The sequence below is a fragment of the Acanthamoeba castellanii genome (genome assembly GCF_000313135.1).
Source record: "Acanthamoeba castellanii str. Neff unplaced genomic scaffold scf7180000084669, whole genome shotgun sequence".
Classification (NCBI taxonomy): domain Eukaryota; phylum Discosea; order Longamoebia; family Acanthamoebidae; genus Acanthamoeba; species Acanthamoeba castellanii.
In genome coordinates this window covers 57527-75953 of record NW_004457554.1, presented here as the reverse complement: position 1 = coordinate 75953, position 18427 = coordinate 57527, and the positions used below count along the sequence as shown (strand labels likewise).

General features: G+C 56.9%; 9 protein-coding genes across 9 annotated transcripts; 2 read left to right on the top strand and 7 right to left on the bottom strand.

Moving 5' to 3' along the window:
• Positions 1-231: 231 nt before the first annotated feature.
• ACA1_111960 (ornithine cyclodeaminase) lies at positions 232-2565 on the top strand (the record flags this gene model as incomplete). The annotated part of the gene is made up of 10 exons (XM_004341983.1): positions 232-381; positions 709-808; positions 984-1069; positions 1178-1271; positions 1363-1424; positions 1540-1657; positions 1756-1866; positions 2048-2103; positions 2184-2309; positions 2413-2565. The coding sequence occupies 10 exons, from the start codon at positions 232-234 to the stop codon at positions 2563-2565; spliced, it is 1056 nt and encodes a 351-aa protein (XP_004342032.1).
• Positions 2566-2697: 132 nt separating this feature from the next.
• On the bottom strand, positions 2698-6449 carry ACA1_111950 (lipid transport family protein; the record flags this gene model as incomplete). The annotated part of the gene is made up of 13 exons (XM_004341982.1): positions 2698-2805; positions 2881-3104; positions 3182-3298; positions 3388-3831; positions 3942-4156; positions 4223-4474; positions 4547-4785; positions 4893-4991; positions 5101-5291; positions 5404-5530; positions 5612-5822; positions 5937-6081; positions 6368-6449. 13 exons carry the CDS (start codon positions 6447-6449, stop codon positions 2698-2700), a joined length of 2454 nt encoding a protein of 817 aa, XP_004342031.1.
• A 591-nt stretch (positions 6450-7040) lies between these two features.
• On the top strand, positions 7041-7457 carry ACA1_111940 (uncharacterized protein; the record flags this gene model as incomplete). The annotated part of the gene is made up of 1 exon (XM_004341981.1): positions 7041-7457. The coding sequence occupies one exon, from the start codon at positions 7041-7043 to the stop codon at positions 7455-7457; it is 417 nt and encodes a 138-aa protein (XP_004342030.1).
• A 230-nt stretch (positions 7458-7687) lies between these two features.
• Positions 7688-8313, bottom strand: ACA1_111930 (carbonsulfur lyase, putative; the record flags this gene model as incomplete). Its single annotated transcript, XM_004341980.1, has 3 exons — positions 7688-7815; positions 7961-8117; positions 8230-8313. The coding sequence occupies 3 exons, from the start codon at positions 8311-8313 to the stop codon at positions 7688-7690; spliced, it is 369 nt and encodes a 122-aa protein (XP_004342029.1).
• Positions 8314-8827: 514 nt separating this feature from the next.
• ACA1_111920 (uncharacterized protein) lies at positions 8828-9818 on the bottom strand (the record flags this gene model as incomplete). Its single annotated transcript, XM_004341979.1, has 3 exons — positions 8828-8873; positions 8960-9131; positions 9257-9818. 3 exons carry the CDS (start codon positions 9816-9818, stop codon positions 8828-8830), a joined length of 780 nt encoding a protein of 259 aa, XP_004342028.1.
• Positions 9819-10207: 389 nt separating this feature from the next.
• Positions 10208-10686, bottom strand: ACA1_111910 (histone h3, putative; the record flags this gene model as incomplete). Its single annotated transcript, XM_004341978.1, has 2 exons — positions 10208-10374; positions 10449-10686. 2 exons carry the CDS (start codon positions 10684-10686, stop codon positions 10208-10210), a joined length of 405 nt encoding a protein of 134 aa, XP_004342027.1.
• Positions 10687-10922: 236 nt separating this feature from the next.
• ACA1_111900 (global transcription factor, putative) lies at positions 10923-15347 on the bottom strand (the record flags this gene model as incomplete). Its single annotated transcript, XM_004341977.1, has 13 exons — positions 10923-11354; positions 11465-11660; positions 11816-11928; positions 11960-12103; positions 12213-12377; positions 12461-12699; positions 12806-13769; positions 13849-14013; positions 14097-14285; positions 14340-14546; positions 14619-14765; positions 14841-15161; positions 15267-15347. The coding sequence occupies 13 exons, from the start codon at positions 15345-15347 to the stop codon at positions 10923-10925; spliced, it is 3363 nt and encodes a 1120-aa protein (XP_004342026.1).
• Positions 15348-15371: 24 nt separating this feature from the next.
• Positions 15372-16601, bottom strand: ACA1_111890 (EF hand domain containing protein; the record flags this gene model as incomplete). The annotated part of the gene is made up of 6 exons (XM_004341976.1): positions 15372-15496; positions 15670-15727; positions 15810-16033; positions 16121-16194; positions 16269-16434; positions 16541-16601. 6 exons carry the CDS (start codon positions 16599-16601, stop codon positions 15372-15374), a joined length of 708 nt encoding a protein of 235 aa, XP_004342025.1.
• Positions 16602-16806: 205 nt separating this feature from the next.
• Positions 16807-18258, bottom strand: ACA1_111880 (uncharacterized protein; the record flags this gene model as incomplete). Its single annotated transcript, XM_004341975.1, has 4 exons — positions 16807-16893; positions 16975-17133; positions 17243-18031; positions 18190-18258. The coding sequence occupies 4 exons, from the start codon at positions 18256-18258 to the stop codon at positions 16807-16809; spliced, it is 1104 nt and encodes a 367-aa protein (XP_004342024.1).
• Between the last annotated feature and the right edge of the window lie 169 nt (positions 18259-18427).

Here is an 18427-nt window from a genome sequence, read left to right as displayed (position 1 = left end):
AACTTGCCAACAAGAACTGCAACCACCCGAGCCAAAAATAAATTATAAAAACTGCGTTCTCATTTTGTATTCCGGAATAAATCCGTCAATTGCCAACACAGGCAGAGCAACACGAACGCAGGCAAGACATTTCTACACGCAGCAGAAGTAGTACGCACATTCACATTCACATCGAGCACCAACCGAGACACCACAAGATTCAGATTCGTCCGAACGAAAAATCAACACAAGATGAGTAGTAAAATCAGTCAAGCCGAGAAGGGATCGTCGCAGCAGCTCGTGTTGCTGGACGACGATGAGGTGCGCCAAGCGATCACCGCACGTGAGGCCATCAAGGTGGTGGGCGAGGCCTTCGTCCAGCTGCATACCAAGGACGCCCAGGTACGCCTTTCCTTCCCAGTCCGCCTCTTTTTCATTGATTGACATCTGTGATTGCAAATTTCTGCTGACAAATGGACTGAATAATTTCACAATTGATTGTCCTTTGTGCTGCTGCGCGCTACTCTGCCCCATTAAAATAAACCATTTATTTTCTCTTGGTTTGAAAGCAATTTCCATCAATGGCACGGGTAGGGCGGGGTGAGGCTTCTCCCTTTTCTCACTTCTAACCCTGTTCTACCCTGGCAGGAACCAGTTTTATTTTTTTGTTACGTTTACATTATTTATGTTTATATTTCTCCACTCCCACTGCGCTGACGCTCTCTTTAGGTGCCTCTTCGCACCGGCATCGCCACCAGCGAACCAGGTGCCGCCACCTTCTTCATGCCGGCGCGAGTCGCCAAGACCGGCGCGCTCGGTATCAAGCTCGGTACGGCACGCTCCTCAGCCGGCCAAGTGTGAATCCAACATTTCTCACTCCGTTCTCTGTTTTAACCTCCGATCCCTCTTTATCTCTGTGTGGTGCGTTCCATTTGTGTGCGTTGTGTTGCGTGCGTGTGCGGCGGTGCGTGTTGCGTGTTGCGTGTGCGTGTGCCATGAAACAGTCAGCGTGCGACCAAGCAACGCCGGCCGTGGACTCCCCACCGTGCCGGCTGTTGTAATGCTGCTCGACGAACCCACCGGCCTGCCCGTCGCACTCATGCAGGCGCGTTTTCTCTCTTCTCCGTTTGGTTTGTGTTACACGACCGTTGTTGCTGACTTTTCTTTTCTTTCCATTTTCCCGCTTTTTCTTCTACAGGCGACGCAGCTGACGGCCATCCGCACTGCGGCGGGCTCCGCGGTCGCCACCAACGCGCTGGCCAAGAAGAACGCGCACGTCATGGTGGTGTTCGGTACGCCCAGCGCCAAAGCTCTGCGACGACAACGCGCACGTGCACGGTGAGTCACTGAGGGGGCCGCGGGTCGCGCATTGGTGGGGAGCAGGTGTGGGAGAGCAAGCGCAGGCTCATACTGAGGCTATCTGCACCGTGCGAAGTATTAAGGAGGTACGTCGTGTGTGTCGTGTGTCGTCACGTGTGCGCACACGTCTATACGAGCGCGGCTTTGCTGACGTAAAATCACAACGACCAACACACACACACACACACACAAAACAAACAGGTTTACCTCATCAACCGAACTAAGTCGAAGGCGCTCGACCTGCAGCAGCGCTACCAGGCCGCTGTGGGCCACGGCTACACCGAAATCACCTGGCATGTCGTTGACAAGGACTCTGAAGGTAACAAAAAAACACGCACCACCACCCATCTCGGTGCAAAGTCGTCGTCCGAGCCGCAAGCGTCGTCTCACGCCTGTGGTCGTCGTGTCGCTGTGTAGATGAGAACAAGGCCGTGAGTCGGGCGGACATCATAGTGACCGCCACCAACTCCTCCAAACCCATCTTCAACGGCAAGTACCTGAAGCCCGGCGTGCACATCAACGCCATCGGTACCCGAACCCCTCCCTTTTTATTTTGAATTTCTCTTTTTATTATAGAATGAGATAGGAATAAAAAGAAATAAAAAATAAAGAGATAATATCTTAATATAATATCTTAATATCTTTCTCTACATATCTGTATTTCTCTGCGCTGGCGTCACTCGCTGATTCTGTACGGTGCTCTTTGCAGGGTCGTATTCTCATTCGATGCAGGAGCTGGACGAAACGACTGTACAGAGCGCCAAGGTACGACCATGGCCTCGTCACATGCGCTGCCTTGAATGGATTGAATGTTGCGATTGACTCACAAAATACCACGATTGCAGATCGTGGTTGATAACCGCGAGGCGGCGCTGAAGGAGGCCGGCGATATCGTGATTCCCCTCGAGAAGGGTCTCATCACCACCAGCAGCATAGTCGCCGAGCTGGGCCAGGTCCTGGCCGAAGAAATGGTGACGCTCCACACAAACACACACACACGCACACACACAACACAATGGAGTCGCCTGAGCACTGACACATCCCTCGACACGAACACGAACACGAACATGACAGGAGGTGCGTCAGTCGGATGAGGACATCACGCTGTTCAAGTCCGTGGGCAACGCCGTGCAGGACGTGTCGGTGGCTCACGCAGTCTTCCTCGCCGCCCAGAAGCGCGGGCTCGGCGAGCGCATCGCCTTCAATCCCACCGCCGCTCGCCTCTAATTTTTGGCATTTGAAAAAATGTTTTGTTGATGAGAAAGTGTACCACAATGGGTCCAAACATGAGGATTGCTGCTGAAGCCTTTGGCAAAAAGTTTGTTCACAAAAACTGGGAAAGTGATGGCACAGAACAGCTTAGAGGGAGATCTTCCAGTCCTCGTTGAAGAGGACTTCAGTGGAAGAGGGCAGGGTCCACTGCCACCACACCTGGGTGTCCTTGTTCTCCATGTGGCAATCGAAGATCTGTGTGGTGGTGCGTGTGGGTGTGCGGTGAGTTTGTGTCGACTGTGCGTGTGCGGTTCGGAGAGGAGCGCGTACCCAGAGGATGCACTTCTTGATCTGGTAGAAGGACTCGAAGTAGGCGTCCATGGGGTTGTTGGTCCTCTCGACGTCGAAGCCGACCTCGCACTCGGAGCCGTGGATGTAGGCCTGCGGGCGGATCTGGGTGTTGACCTGGGCGGCGAGCTCAATGCCGGCCGAGATGATCAGCAGGTCGAGCTCCACGTCGCCCTGCGCGGTGAAGGTCGCGCCAGGAATGAGCTCTGCACCGCACGCGTTAGTGATCGGAGTTAAAAAAACACGGTTGAAAGCGTCGAGGCAAAGGGGACGGAGGCGTTACCAACAAGGGCGGAGAGCTCAGAGTCGCAGATGGACCAGCCCCAGTCGACGTTCAGGGTGACGCCAGCGCTGGCCGAGAAGACGACGGGGATCACGCTGATCCACACCACGTACGAGGCTGTGACATGTGGTGTGAGTCGAGCGGGAAAAAAAAGAGCGAAAGAGAAGGAGAAATAGAACGAAAGCGACAAACAACGCGACGTGTACCGGAGATGACGGGGGAGGTGTGGAAGAGGTTGTAGGTGTGCTCCATGCAGTCGACCTGGGGGAAGGGCTGGTCGATGACGGTCTGGCCCAGGAAAACGAGCGAGAACTGGTCGGCGAGGTGCACGCCGTTGTCGGCGCCGTAGATGGCCTCGGCGGTGAAGACGGTGGCGGTCTCGGTGAAGAGGGTGACGGCACCGGTCACCTCGGCGAGGCCCTCGTAGTTGAAGTACTGCTGGTTGCAGTCGAAGTTGGTGCCGATGAAGAGCTCGCCGTGGAGGTCGAGGTTGACGTCGCGGCCACCGATCACCAGGTCCTTGGTGTACGAGCGGTTGAAGGGGAAGTCCGAGCCATCGACGATGGCCGACAGCTGCATGTCCAGGGTATCAGCGTTCTGGGGCATGTACTCCTTGAGCAGACGCCTGATGTTCGACCTCAGGTTGGGCTCTGTAGACGCGTCAGACCACATTGTGAGTTATAATAATAATAACTATCATAGTTTGACTCCGATTGGAAAAGAATGAAAGCGAAGGGAAAGCGATGAGAGGAGGTTGTACCCTTCCTGAAGAGCCTGATGGCCTTCTCGACGATCTTGGAGGGCGGGACGACGGAGGGACCGGCGTTCTTGATGGCAGCGAGCACGGTGGCGAGCTGCTGCACGTCGTACGAAGGCGTGGCGGCGAGCAGGTCCACGAGGACCTTACCTCCGGCCTTGGCCGCCGGGCTGTACAGCTTCTTCAACACAGTACCGTAGGCAAGCAGAGCAGCGTGCCTGTGTGTGTCGTGTGTCGTGAGATTCGGAGTTAAAAAGACGTAACAACGAAGGAAGGGAACGCACTTCGTCTTGGAGTCCTGGGCGGCCATGGCGATGGAGTGGAGCGAGCCAGCGAGGGCCGAGGTGGGCGTCTGCAGGGTGGCGGCGGTGACGATGGCGTGCAGCCGGACCTCGGCGTCGGCCGACGACAGACCGTACTCGATCAGGCTCTTGCTGTCGTCCAGCGCCGCGAGGAGGTAGAACAGACGGTCGCGCAGCACCTGGCTGCTCATCACGTCGGCCTTCTTCAGGTAGTTCTCCAGAATGTTCATGTCCCTGTTTGTGCACGAGGGCACGGTGACGTCAGCAGCGCACTCAATGAAGGGTATTTAAGGAGGCGGTGCGTACTCCTTGTGGACCTTAAGGTAGCGGATGACGCGGGTGATCTGGGCGAAGGCGTGGGCGCCGCCCTCGGAGGAGAAGATCTTGCTGAGCTCCTCGGCGACGTCCATCGGCTGCGGGTTCTGGGCCTTGAACAGGGCCGCCTTGGCCGAGTAGCCGTGGAACGAGTCCGTCAGGAACGTGCGGTTGCTGCGGAGGCCGGCAAAGTTGTACGTCTCCTTGGGGCTGAAGCGGCTGGACGCAGTCTGTGCATGTTGTGTGCGGTGGTGTGCGTGTGTGCGAGTTACATTGAGTGGACCGCACACACGAAGACGACACACGCCACACACACGACAAGGCTGATGGCACGTACCCTCATGGGACCCTTGACCATGTTGACCTGCTGGAGGTTGACGTTCATCTGACCGTTGGAGAGCATGAACATGTTGAAACCGTTGTTATCCCTCTTGCCCTGTTGTTGCATTACCGCACGACACACACCGCACACGCACACAGTCAACAGTTGTTTTTTTCATGACTGGATTCAAGGAAACTGGGGTGAAAAAGAGTGAGGTGGTTACCTGGCCGTGCTGAGCGGGGGGCGTGTTGACGAGGAGGACCTTCTGGCTGAAGCTGGTGGACTGGATGTAGCCGGCCGGGTGGACGGACACGCCCTGGTTGGCGTTGAGGATGAGGTCGCTCGCCGAGAGGCTGGGGTCAGTGGCGAACTTGGTGAAGTCCTTCTGGTCGAACGACTTGGCAACGCTCAGGCCTGGTACACCCCACACACACCACCACCGCACACGACACGACACACACGAGGCATTGATGTCAGTTATTTTAGCTCCGAAGCGAGTAAAAGAAAGAAGCGCGTAGAGTCGCACTGTTGTCGGCGTTCTTCGAGCCCACGAAGTCGGAGTTGTGGACACCGATCAGATCGGTCTCCTGGTACTGGAAGGTCTGCTGGTTGGCAGGCACCACCCTGGTCTGGAACTGGTTGATCGCGCCAGCCTGCAATGGAGCAAAAAACACAAGGATTATGTGACTCCGAACGCCAAAACAAGTAGGAGAGGAGTTGGTATCGGTCGTTACCTTGACGTTGACAAAGTACGGGGAGTCGCCGGTGTTGTACCAGATCTTGACGATCTCGCCGGTCTTGAGCTGCTGGAAGTACATGTTGTCGCCGAGGGCGTTGTTGCTGCCCAGACCGATGAGCGTGGCCTTCTCCTTGAAGATGACCTCGCTGGCCGAGAGCGAGTTCTGACCCACGTTCACGGTGGTGTCGAACATGTTCATCACAAACCTGCGACCCGCCCACACCAACAACAAGAAGATCGAAAGCGACATGTGGTCAGAAAGAACGAAGAACGAAAAAAGAGAAACGCGACAGCGAAAGAGCGAAGCTCGGGAAGAGTACAGGTAGGAGGTGGCATCCATGTCGGTACACTGGTAGACGACGGTGCTGTTCATGAGGGCAATCGAGCCACCGCCGGGCTGGAGGGTGAGCGAATCAGCGTGGCGAGCATCCACGCTCGAGCCCATGCCGAACACGAACTCCTGACCTGCGAGGTGGAAAGTCGCGAGTGGGTGAGTGTGCGCTTCGTATCAATGGAGCGGATCTACGGTCGCAAGGTAACTGATGATCGCCTCGTGCGGATTGGCTCACTTTTTTCCAGCGGGTTAAGGTGGCGCTGCAATTTCAGCCCATTAATTTAGGTCCGAAGTGGCATAAGAAGAAGAAGATGCATCGTCTTGCAGTTGATGAAGGAGAAGAAGCTTCGAGTTCTACAAAGCGCATCATAGATGACCGGAGTGGGTTTGGAGTGTGTTTGTGCAAGTACTACTTACCAATCTGATAGGTCAGCTGGGTGGGCTGGGCGGCGACATAGGCGGCCAGCAGAACGACCACGAGGAGCGAAAGCGCCTTCATCTTGGGGCACAAGTGACAGTAGAAGAGGAAGAGGATGGATTGGGAGTGGTCCTACTTCTGCTGCTGTTTTTTCCTGGCGTGTGCTGGGCACAAACGCGTCAACAAATTAACCAACGCAACGGCGATTGGCCGAGAGATGTCTGTTGCGCGTGCTGATGAGCTTTCGGTCGCAGTTTCCGTGCCGACGCAGCTCTTGTCCGGTTTTATCCTGGTACAGCTTAAGTGTTTTCGGAGCCCCAACACACGCGCCCACCGAATTCCATTATGTGCGAACCACCATTTATCCTGTCGTACCCCCAACCGAAGTGAGCCCACCTTGTGTTGGACTAAGTGAGTGTGTGCCTTCTTGAAGGAGAAGATAGCGGAGGGCACACACTTCACTCCGCTGCTTGTGGTCTCTTCAGGTCGGCGTTTCTTGTTTTGCTTTCCGCTTCTTCGGTAAGTTTGGACCGCAATCACCCCAAGTGGCGTTCGCAGAACGCAGCACTGTGGGACCACCAGTTCAAACCAAGGCTGGGCAACCACTCAAAGGCAACAAACTCAAACGCGCCAACACACCACAAACATCAACAAACCGGAGCTGGTCCAACGATGGCGGTGCTGGGCGAGACGAAGGAGAAGGGGGTTGAGATCTTCCTCACCCTGGTGGAAATCTGTACAGCCGTCACCGCCATTGTGCTGGCGGCCATCGCCCTGCAGCAGTCAGTGGCCGGCGACCCGTGCGAGATGAAAGATTACAACGCCACCCTGGCCAACCAGACTACGGTGGAGAATAACGGGACCTCGTTCTTCGACGAGACGTGCTTCATCATGAACGATACGAAGCAAATCTGCTGCGGCCGGGACAAGGGCGCGGTCCTCATCAACGCCGGCGTGTTGCAGCTCTCCGGCGTCGTCTTCATTCTCCTCTCCATCCGATTGATCGTCACCATCTGGCGCTGCTGCGAGGTGCGGAAGGAGCCCCTGCACGACCCCATGAGCAAAGGATCCATCAACGCCGGCCTCTGATTCAAAAAATCACAATGTAAAGCCCCTATTTATTTCATTAATTAATTATAATCGGGTCACTCGATTGTTCATCCTCTTCCTACTCGCATCTTTATTGCATTTCTATCTTTCTTGTTTTTCAATTGTTTGTTGCGTGCTTTGACCAAGGAGGAAGTGGCCATCAATCTCGTGTGGGTGCTCGCGAGGCTTGACGTGATGGTACGCGAGGACGAGTGCGAGCGGGGAGCTGGCTACTCCTTGGACTTGTGGGCCAGTGCGGCCGCGTTCTCCCAGTTGACGCCGTCGAAGGGGATGACGCGCATCTCCTTCACCGTGCCCTCGTCCAGACATCGTGCATTGACCGAGTAGCCATCAGGGTCTGCACGGCATTGACGTGCAATGGCCAACACGAGTGCAAGCACACGCACGAAACGACACACGCATGGCACGCACACGCACACACGCCACACGAGATGGTGAGGTGGTGACCACATGTGCAAGAGGAGGTGGAGGCGAGGACGTACTGGACCGAGGAATGTAGAATGACCCAATGCCGCAGGTGGAACAGAAGTAGTGCTTGGCCGTGTGCGTCCCAAACGTGTAGAGCGACAGCGCCTCCTGTGAGCCTTCGCCCAAGCGGAACCGTGACTTGGGCACAATCAAGTGCAGGAAACCCTTCCTCTGGCCTGTTGGATCAGGATTGATTAATGGAAACAAATCTGTGAAAATCATTGCTATGCGCAAAGATGGAGATTTTACAGATGGAGCAGTTGCAATCGTCAACTTCAAGTACCTCCGGGGCATCGATCTCAAAGCGGACCTTACCACAGTGGCAACCGCCCTTGTGCACCACCATCTTGCCCTCCGCACAATCCATCTTTTATTTTATTTCGTGTTGCTGCTTTTTCGTGCGAAAGAGGAAGAGGACACTGTCTAGGTTTATGGAACGGCCAGAGAGTCCAATCTTTTGTCGGAGGACGGATGGCCGAGTTGGTCTAAGGCGCTACGTTCAGGTCGTAGTCTGGGTCTCCAGGCGTGGGTTCGAATCCCACTTCGTCCAACACCTTTTGTGGGCCAAAAAGGTGGCCCTCTCAAACCGCACAGGTGCCTAACAATGAAGTAGGCGCTGAGAAGCGTACATGCAAGGTGGATGCGGTGATCCTCTTCTTTTGCTTCTTACAAAAACGCAAAGAGGAACAACGAAAGCTTTGAAGAAGAGAGTTGAGGGAAAGAGAGAGTCCTGTCCAGCCACGAACTAACGACCGAGCCGTGGTAGGAGATGGTGCCAACGTGCGCGACGTTTGCCGACGCCAAGGTGGTCGTGAGTGACCGATGTTGCTCTAGAGAGGAGGAGGAGGAGAAGGAGGACCGAGACACTGCAGGAGAGATAGTCATTTGTCCTTGTACTCGAATGCCTGCAGTGTGTCTTCCCATCCTCTGCATAGCAAACACCCGCCATGCACAATCGTGAGCTTCATGACTGCGTTCACCGTGGATGGGGGAGGGGGATGATGAGTGCGTACCCGCCCTTGGGCAAGTTGAGAACAACGTCGGAGAACTCGCCAAGGAGTCCGTCCCCGTTTGTGTCCACCCGCCCCTCGTCCAACGTCTCCGCACCCTCGAGCACCTTGGCGGCCTCCTCGAGCCCCACCAGGTCGTCCTTTTCCTCTCCGTCCGATGATCCATCCACAGATGCTGCAGAATGGAGAGATGTGATGGTTCGGTCAGAGATTGCATGTTTCCCACTCTTGGGGGGCTAATCGCAAGTGAAAGTGTGGGAAGTAGTGAGAAGGGAAGAGTACACAGTAGGTGGTACATACCCTCCGCCTTTCGTCCCCGTCTGGCTCTCTTGTTGCCAGGGGAAGTGTGGTGGAGATGGTGAAGCGCGGCGAGCTCATCGATCGCGCCAACTGATTCCAGGCTGCCCAATCCGCCATCGTCCTCGGCTTCGGCCTCCTGCAGCATGGTCAGGGAGGATCGCTTCCTCGTTGATGGGCTGCGGGTGGGCCGGACGCCCTTCTCGCCTTGTGTGAGCAAGCGGACGGCTCTCTTGTAGCCGATGTGAAGCTCATGGCGCAGCTCATTTGTCGAGATGTCGCGTCCCTCGTCTCTGCACTTGTGAATGAAAGCGATTACGGCCTCGTCTGATACGGACTCGCTCGCATCTCGCTTGGGTGTGGTCTTGGATCGCCCACCGTCTGGGTTCGTGGGGCCAAGCTCATCATCGTGCAGCCTCTTCGCTCGCTTGTATCCGATCCCGAACTTCTTTCTCAGATGCTCCACCGATACATCCGATCCCTCACCCTTCTTGGCCGCGAGGTTTTTGATGTACTGCCGAATGTGATCGTCCGCCACCTTTTCTCCTCTCGCCTTACTATTCATCTTCCTCTCCTTCTTTCTCCCTTGTCTTCTTCCTTATCTTTCGACGACCTGTCTTGTGCTGTAACGACTTCGCCCGCCTCCAAACGCTGCAATCTGATGATGATCAACCACTTGCCTCTTTCCCCTTTCAACGGTTCTGCCGGCAATAGGGGACATGACCACCTTTCGTCGTTGGTCAGCGTCGACAGTCGTGTCCGACGTGGCATGACGTCTGCCAACAGACAAAAAGGATTGGGCGCCAAAAGGTGGGGGGGGTGAATGTAACGGTTGAAGAAGGTTTTTCTTTTGATTGTCTTTTGTACAGTGGCAAAAAGGAAGAGGATGAGCATGAGGCGAACAACCACATAGTGGCCGCGTCCTCGCCTACCCTCTCTTCGTTCGTTGTGAGCTTAGGCGCGCTCACCACGGATCCTGCGTGCGAGCTGGATGTCTTTGGGCATGATCGTGACCCTCTTGGCGTGAATGGCGCAGAGGTTGGTGTCCTCGAACAGACCCACAAGGTAAGCCTCACCGGCCTCTTGAAGAGCAGCGACGGCGGAAGCCTGGAACCTCAGATCTGTCGTGAATAAAGAAAGAGACGGGTGAGCAAGCCGTTGTTAGAGGCTCAGTAAATGGTTGAGATGGACGTACCAGTCTTGAAATCCTGGGCGAGCTCTCTCACGAGGCGCTGGAAGGGAGCCTTTCGGATGAGGAGGTCGGTCGACTTCTGGTACTTCCTGATCTCGCGGAGGGCCACGGTGCCGGGCCTGAACCTGTGCGGCTTCTTCACGCCGCCGGCCAGGGCGCTCTTCTTTGCCGACTTGGAGGCCATCTTCCGGGGCGCCTTGCCACCGGTCGACTTACGGGCAGTTTGCTTGGTACGGGCCATTGTTGAGTGTTGGTTGGGATGTGTTCGTAACGGTCGTTCTTGAAATGATGACAATGCCACCGTTACACCCCTTTTATAGCCGTTACTGTGTTTTCACATTCCCGGTTTTTGTCCCCGTCCGAAAACACATTTCCGAACCCGGTTTGCTTCCCGGTTACAGGTTCTCTTTTCATTGGCGGGGCCTGTTTTTTTGTACTTTGTCGGCAATAAATGATTTCTTGGTGCAACAAAGGCCTTCACCTGTCCAGGCGCCTGCGCTTGGGGTCGCTCGGTGCGGCCTTCCTGGTCGCAGCGCCGGCGCCACGCGAAGCGGCAGATGACGCAGGTCGCGCGGCTGAAGAAGAAGCTGATCTGCCGGCCGCGGGTCTAGCACCACCGGCCGCGGGCCTGGCCGAAGCGCCACCACGCGCAGAAGAGGCCGAAGACCGCTTGGGCCTGTCGTCTTCATCGTCCGAGTAGTCGTCCCTTCGCCGCTTGCGGGACTGGGGCACGTCATCGTCGTACTTGACCCTCTTGTCCTCCTCGGCCGCTCGCTTCTCGAGCTCGTCCCAGTCGAGGCCCTCCTCCTCCGAGTCCTCACCATCGTCATCGTCATCGTCATCGCCGTCGTCGCTAACGTCGTCGGCCTCCTCGCTGCCCGAGTACGCGTCCGATTCCGATTCCGCTGCCTGGTGTGTGTGTGTGTGTGTGTGCGTGCGCCCGAGATAATAGGTTCAGAATACCGCACACGCCACTGCACGCACACGCACACGCGAGAGGGATCGTAAGAGGAACGCACCTCCTCGTCGGATTGGTCGGAGGGGTTGTAGGCGTCCTCCTCCTCGGACTCGCTGTCGTCATCGCTGCCGCCGTCGGTGTTGAGGAAGTTCCAGCCGCCGTCCTCCCAGAACTTCTTGGGGTCCTCGCGGATGGTCGACAGGATTGTCTTCCAGTTCAAGTTGGCCGGTCCCTCATAGTACTTGATGTTACACTCACTATTGAGTTGTGTAGTTGTGTAGTTGTGTGTGTGTGGTGTGTTGTGTGTGTTGTGTGGTTAGCACTTGATAGCAGGAAGAATGATCGTGGTGAGAGGAATAAATGACTAAATAAAAATAATAAAAAATAAAATAAAATAAATTATGGTGCGTACTCGAGCCAGTCCTTGATGGGGTCCAGGTTTTGAACGGGGATGGCGGAGATGAAGGCGGGCTGTCGCGTGAGGTCCTTGTAGACGAACACGAGATCAAAGTTCTTGAGGGAGAACTGCACGCGCTCAAAAGTGCGCGATGTCGACCTCGTCGAGGGTCAGCACGAAGAAGGGCGGCTCGAGCAGCTGCACCAGGCAGTGCACGGTGGGCATGAGGAACGTGCTGGTCCTGCCCGGCACACCGAAGAATCCCAGCTCCCGGTACGGAATGTCGAACTCCAAGTCCGGCACCTGCAACGCGTGACCACGTTCAGAGTCAAACGTCAGCAAACACACGCACAGCACGCACACGCACACAAGCGCGATTGGCTCATGGTGCGAAGTGGGACAAGACACGTACCAGGTCCTCGACCTTCTTGGTGAAGTTCTGGAAGTCGGCGTTCATCTTGGCCCGCTGCTCCCGCTCGTGGTTCTCGTCGTCGTACTCTTCTCGCTCCATGCCGCGGGGCATGCGACCATCCAGCGCCTGCGCAATCTCCATGACTTCGCTGTACGCTTGGATGTCCTGTTTTGTGCAATGAATCATCAGGTCGTGTCGTGCCGTGTGTGTTGCGTGTTTCGCGTCGTGTGAAAAGAGATACAACGTACGCTGGTCTTCTTCTTGCCCACCATGATGGGGTGCCACAGGTGGAAGTGGATGATGGTGATCACTTCGTTCTCGGCCGGCTGGAAGAAGGCGTGCTTGATGTTCTTGAACATGATGTCCACGTTGCCGCCCTTGGACGAGCGGAAGCGGAAACCGTTCTTGTGAAGCTCCAGCGTGCCCGTCGAACGCCTTCCGCCAAGCGTCGGACGTATGTACAAATCGGGCAGCGAGAGCGGACGACCTATTGAACACACATGCGCGGGAAACAAAGTGAGAAATGACATACACACACACACACACACGACACACACGACACACACACAGAGCACGCGTCTCTCTTGACGAACCTTTGTTGAGGATGAGCTCCTCCTGGGCCACGAGGCTGTCGCGCACGTGGGAGTCGTGGGCGCGCAGCGAGGCCCGCTTGCGCAGCTCGTTGATGAGGCGGAGCGACGTGGCGAGGGACTTGGGGTCGGAGCAGCGGAAGCTCATCTCGCGGATGAACGTGGCCTGGCCGTCCTTCCACACCTTGGGCAGCTTGTCGTTGGGCAGCGTCGAGCCGGGGGTGATGAAGTTGATGCGCAGGTAGTCCTCCGACTTGGTGGCGTTCTTGATGGTCGAGATGTGGAACGGCACCAGCATGCCGTAGATGGGCAGCAGCACGGCCTCGCGCTTCTGGTCGATGTGGATGCGGCCGTTGCGCGCCTCCGGCGGGAACTCAGTGGCCGACCGGTAGGCCATCACCTCCTTCACCACGGCGCCGCCCTCCCGCCCGCCGTCGCCCTTGGACTTGGACCCGAATCGCGCGGCCGCCTCCTCGCGCTTCTTCTTCTCCAGCTCCTCCTGGTGCTTCTTCCGCCGGAGCTCGGCCGCCATGTCCTTCTTGTTCTTGTCGGCGTCGCGCGCTCGCGTGGTGCGCATGCCGAACGCGGCCGCGTCGTCGTCTCGCAGCCTCGACGACGTGCGCCCGGCGGCGGCGGCAGAGTCCTTCTTCTCCTTGCCCTTGCCCTTGCTCTTGGCGGCGGGCTTGTCTTCCTCCTCCTCGGCCTCGTCGTCTTCGCCGACCGAGTAGGAGATGTCGTCCCACGCCGAGGGCGCGTTGGAGGTGAGCGGCTTGGGCTCGCCGCTGGCCGGCACCACGACGGTGTCGGCGATCATCATCGAGTAGACCTTCTTCTTGGGGTCGGCCACGGTGCCCTTGCGCTCGAGGTTGTGGAAGCCGGGCGAGATGTTGAACACCATGCCCTCGCGGATCACCTTCGCGTTCTTGTTGGTGATCGAGAGCGCGGATTCCCTGAATTCCAAGCCCATCTGTGTACCCAAGCGCCACCACGTCAGCAAAAAATAAGAATAAATAAATTGGGCGTTCGAACAACATTGGGGGACGTACGCCGAAGCCACCAGTCTTGACAAAGTGCGGCACCAGCTCGGGCTTCTTCTTTTGGATGTGCTCCACGGCCACCTCCATGATCTTCTTCACAGGGTTGCCGGGCGCCAACGCCTTGATCATCAGCTTGTGTACCTCGAGCAGGAGCGCATAGATCTCCTCTTGCTCCTATATACACGGGTCAATCGTCAGCCCGTGCGCACAGGGGCAGTGCACCTGGAATGGAAAGAATGCAACGGCGGGCTGCGGACCTTGTCGGGGTCGACGAAGTAGGTGCGCGCCACGTTGGAGCAGTAGTGGCGGTAGCGCGCGCCGAGAGAGCAGATGATGGTGCCAAAGTGCAGCTGGTCGTCGTTACTCACGGCGGATGGCTTGAGGTCGTACACGCCGCCGCTCTGGATAATCGGGGTGTAGCACGACTCCACCAAGTCGGCAGTGAGCTGCACGACACACGCACACAGAGGCCGGTTAGTCGAGTCGTGATGGTCAAACACACCGCGCCGCAACAGTAACGAGGGTGAAATGCGTGGAATGTGTGCCTTGGGGTTGATCTTCGAGGGAGTGAGGAAGATGTCGTCGATCTTCTCAGCCACCGCGGAGTGGGTGACCTTCTTCTCCTCGTCGACAATCGTCTCGATCTCGGGCACCACAAAGTTCTTCAGGACCGCCGCGCTGATGGCGCCGGCCGTACGCACGAATTTCTAAAAACAAGCGAGCAACGGTTAGAGTGAGTCGAGTGACCACTGAAAACAGCGTCGATGCCAATGCCGCACCTGCTCTTGCTCGTCCTTGGTCGAGAAGAGGTTGCCGATGGCGTTGGCAGCGTTGACGACGGTGAGGCCGGCGTCATCGAAAGCCTTCTTCCACGCCGCGATGAAGTCGCCCAGAGCCTCCTCGCGCGGCAGAGCGCCCACGCCTCTCTGTTTTATTGTTTTAGTTGTGCGTCAGCGAAAGCTGGTGTGAATGAGGTGGTGGAGGAGGAGGTTGGGACGTACGCCCTCCAGGTTGTCCCTGATGATGGCGAGCAGCCTCTCGAAGTTCTGTGTGTTGTCTCCAGCTTCCATGGGGTAGAGCGCGGTGGAGAGCTCGGGCCTGTCTGCGGGCTGGGCATCGGCGATGCCGCCCAGCAGATCGGCCTTGGCGGTGAGGATGTGGACGCCGCGCTCCGTGAACACCATGACCGTGTTCTCGAGCTCGAACCCGACAAGCCAGTCTTGCAGGGCAGTTGATTTTTTGTAGATGATCTCCTCATCGGGCGTGCCGTTGGTTATAACCAGCACACCGATGTTCTTCCATACGTCTTGTGACTCGGGATTCTGTGGTGTGATGATTCAAAAAATCCATTCGTCACCTCAAAACGTTCTAAGAAAAGCCTACGACGGAAAAGTTCCCGTAAATGACGCACTAAGGGGAAGGCGCACCTTCCAGTCATCGTAGAGCGCACCCAGCCGCTTGGCATAGAGCTTTGGATCGAATTTAGGGGTCGATTTTTTCGACGCCATTTTCCGTTCAATTTTCCTTTCCTTCTAATTGATCTTGCGCTGCGCCTTCAGGAGCGGGAGGGAGGGGGGCGTGGCTCTCGTGGCGTGCGTTCGGCAAGGGGTGACAGCAGGAACTGACTCGCCAGGCTCGCCCGTTTGGTTTTTGGCGGCTATCCGCGCCAAAAAGCTGGACAAAATCCGGACATTTGGGGCGAAGGAAAAGGGCGCGAAAAGAGAAATTGAATGGAGGTGATTTGATCAAGATTAGGCTAATGTACTCGCATACAGAACCTGCATGCGTGGGACGAGAGGCAGTGGGCTCAGAATTGCTTGAAGAAGGCACATATGTCCTGATGGCGGCCAAAGCCAGCCTTGAACTCGGTAAGCGAAATCGTGCCGCTCTGCATTTGCGGAGTGCGTGAGTAGAGAGCACGTTGAACCGACAGAACGAACGAAGCAAAGAAGTCTTGGTTGGGGACGAACCTGGTCCTCATCGATCTTGGCAAAGATGCCTCGCACAATCTCCTTGATTCGGGCCTTGAGCTCGTCTGGGATGGTGACCGCCGTGTTGCCGGTGGCCTTCTTGGTGTCCTCATGCGTGTTGTACCTCTTGCGCACAACAGCGCGGGTCGCCATGAGCAGCATCCTCTCGACCTCAGCCTCGGACAGCTCTCCATTGCCGTCCTCGTCGAAGAGGTTGAACGAAGCTGCGACGATGAAGGGTCGGTTAGGGTGTGCAAGTCGTGCAAAGTGCGCACCTCCCTACACGAGCAATGAAGAGAGCGGTACGCTACCTTCTAGCTTCTCTTCAACGCTGCCACCAAACGTCACGCCCATGAGCGCCAAGTACTCGTGCACATCGATACACCTGCGGTTGAGGGAAAGCTGTGCTGAGCTCAGATGGCCACAACCTTCAGACAACATCTGTGAGATGGCACGCACCCATTGCCGTCGCGATCGAAGGATTCGAAGATGGCTGCGGCGAACTCTTCGTCCGCGGCGCCGTGCTCGGCCATCACCTGGATGAACTTGGCCTTCGAGATCAATCCATCTTTACCCTTCTGCGTTTTGAAGGCCTTGAGCGTCAGCTCCACCTTGTCCTTTGGAACTGTTGGTTGTCGCCCAAGGTGAGATCTAGATCAAGATCGCGATTTGAGGAGGGGAGGGCGGCACAAGCCGATCTAGGAAGGAAAATGAGACAACGCCATACGTACTATTATACCTGTCCTGCCACTCCCGCACCTCCTTCTTTTGAATGCCCAGGTCATTACCCATTTTGTAACTTTACGGCTTTTGATGAATGAAGCTTCGTCGTCTGCGTCTGGCCGTAAATGATTTTCTCTGTTTTTCATGGAGCTCCCGCCCGCCCGCCACGTGCGCTTCATTACGGCCAGACCGCCAAGACGACGAGGACGCAGCGACGCACGATGCGGTGCCAGCAACACGAAAGAGGTGAACACGTCTTGTTGTTATTGGTGGTCTACCAGTTGAAGCCCAGGCCCTTGGCCGACGTGCCTTGGCCGATGCCCGCCATGAATTCCCTCTCCAGCTCCTGAAACAACTTGTCCTGCGTTCACAATATGCACGCGAGCGCCGCGGTTAGTGGAGTACTCACGGAGCGCGAGCCAAGCAGAAGAATGATGAATACCTGGCCCGGTCCCGCGGCTTCCGTTGGCGGAGGCGGCGGTGCTTGCAGCAGAGCTTCGTTCTCTTTCTTCTTTGCGCCCATTAGCTTGAGAAACTTTTCCTTTCTCGCAGCATCGCCAAGATCAGCGTTCGCCCACGTCGTGGCCGTTGCCGAAGTGGCCTAACAGAGTGAAGGGCGAGTAATGAATGAGCCCACTTGCACGGACGAAGCAAAGCCGCGTGCCTAAGGGATGGCCGAGGAAGAGTGAAACGGAAAGAGAGGCTCGTACCTGTGCGGTCTCCGTCTTCTTGCCGCTCCAGAGGAGCTTTTTCTTGTGTTCCGCCGACTGGGTCTTGGGCTGTTGTGACGCCTGCTGGCCGGCCAGCAGGTTGTGCATGTTGGCCAGCTGCATACCAGCCACCGGGTGGTTGGGGAGAAGACCTCCTGCTCGCAGTTGCGCGAAATGCATCTGGGTCGCCGCCATGAGCTCCGCGGGCGTGCGCATAAGGGCCTGAGGTCTCGGCGCAGACGGCACGGCCGCAGCGGGAGCGGGGTCCCACTTGTTCGCCCTGCTGCTGCTGCCCTCGTCCCTCCTCGGTTCCCTCCTCCGTTCTCGAGACGGGGATCGGCTGCGTTCCCTGCTCCTACTCCTTCCGCCCCCACCGCGTCGAGACGATTTCCTTCTCTCCCTGCTGCGGCTCCTGTCCCTGCTACGCCTTTCGTCGTTGCGTCGCGATCTGTCTCTGCTTCTGCTGCGGCTCCTGGTTCGACTGCGGCTTCTGTCCCGATCCCTTCGTCCCCCTCTTCGCCTTCCACCCTCTCGGCTGCGGCTGCGCTCGCGCCTTCTGCTTCCGCGAGCTCGCTCTCTGCTCCGACTTCGACTACGATGCTCACTCCGGCCCTTGCGCTCGGCACCGCTGGGGCCTTGTTGCCCGACGTCGGCTCTCTCCCTGGGACCCTCACGAGCTTCAGGGCTCCGCGAGGAACGCTGACGCTTGGATGCGGGAGCGTTGCGACCTTCGTCGGCAGCTGCCGTGCCGCTGGCCTCTCGTGGTCGCTTCTCCTTGTCTGCACCCTGCTGCAGAAGGGAGAAAAAGAGAAGGAGGATTCACTTCACTGTCCGTGTCAGCAGGTCTGTCTCTACTCGCACGATCTGGGTAATTGTAATTGTAATTGATGTGTTGAAGTTTCACTTCGTGAAGTAGCGTAACTCTCGCGACGTTAAAATGGGTGTACCTGCACCGTGGCCTCGCCGTTGCTGCTGGCACCATCCGGCCGTGGCATATCTTCTTGCTTCCGTTCCATCTTAAGTCCTGACTGGCGATTCTGGCGGTGCCGCCAACACAGCATTAGAGGAGTCCGAAATTTCGCCAAGCTGCGGCGACCAATCACGATTTTTCAGCTTCCAAGCAGAAGGACAGGAGGCGCGCCAGAGCATAAATAGAAGACAAAAGGGGGGGGACAACATGCCACG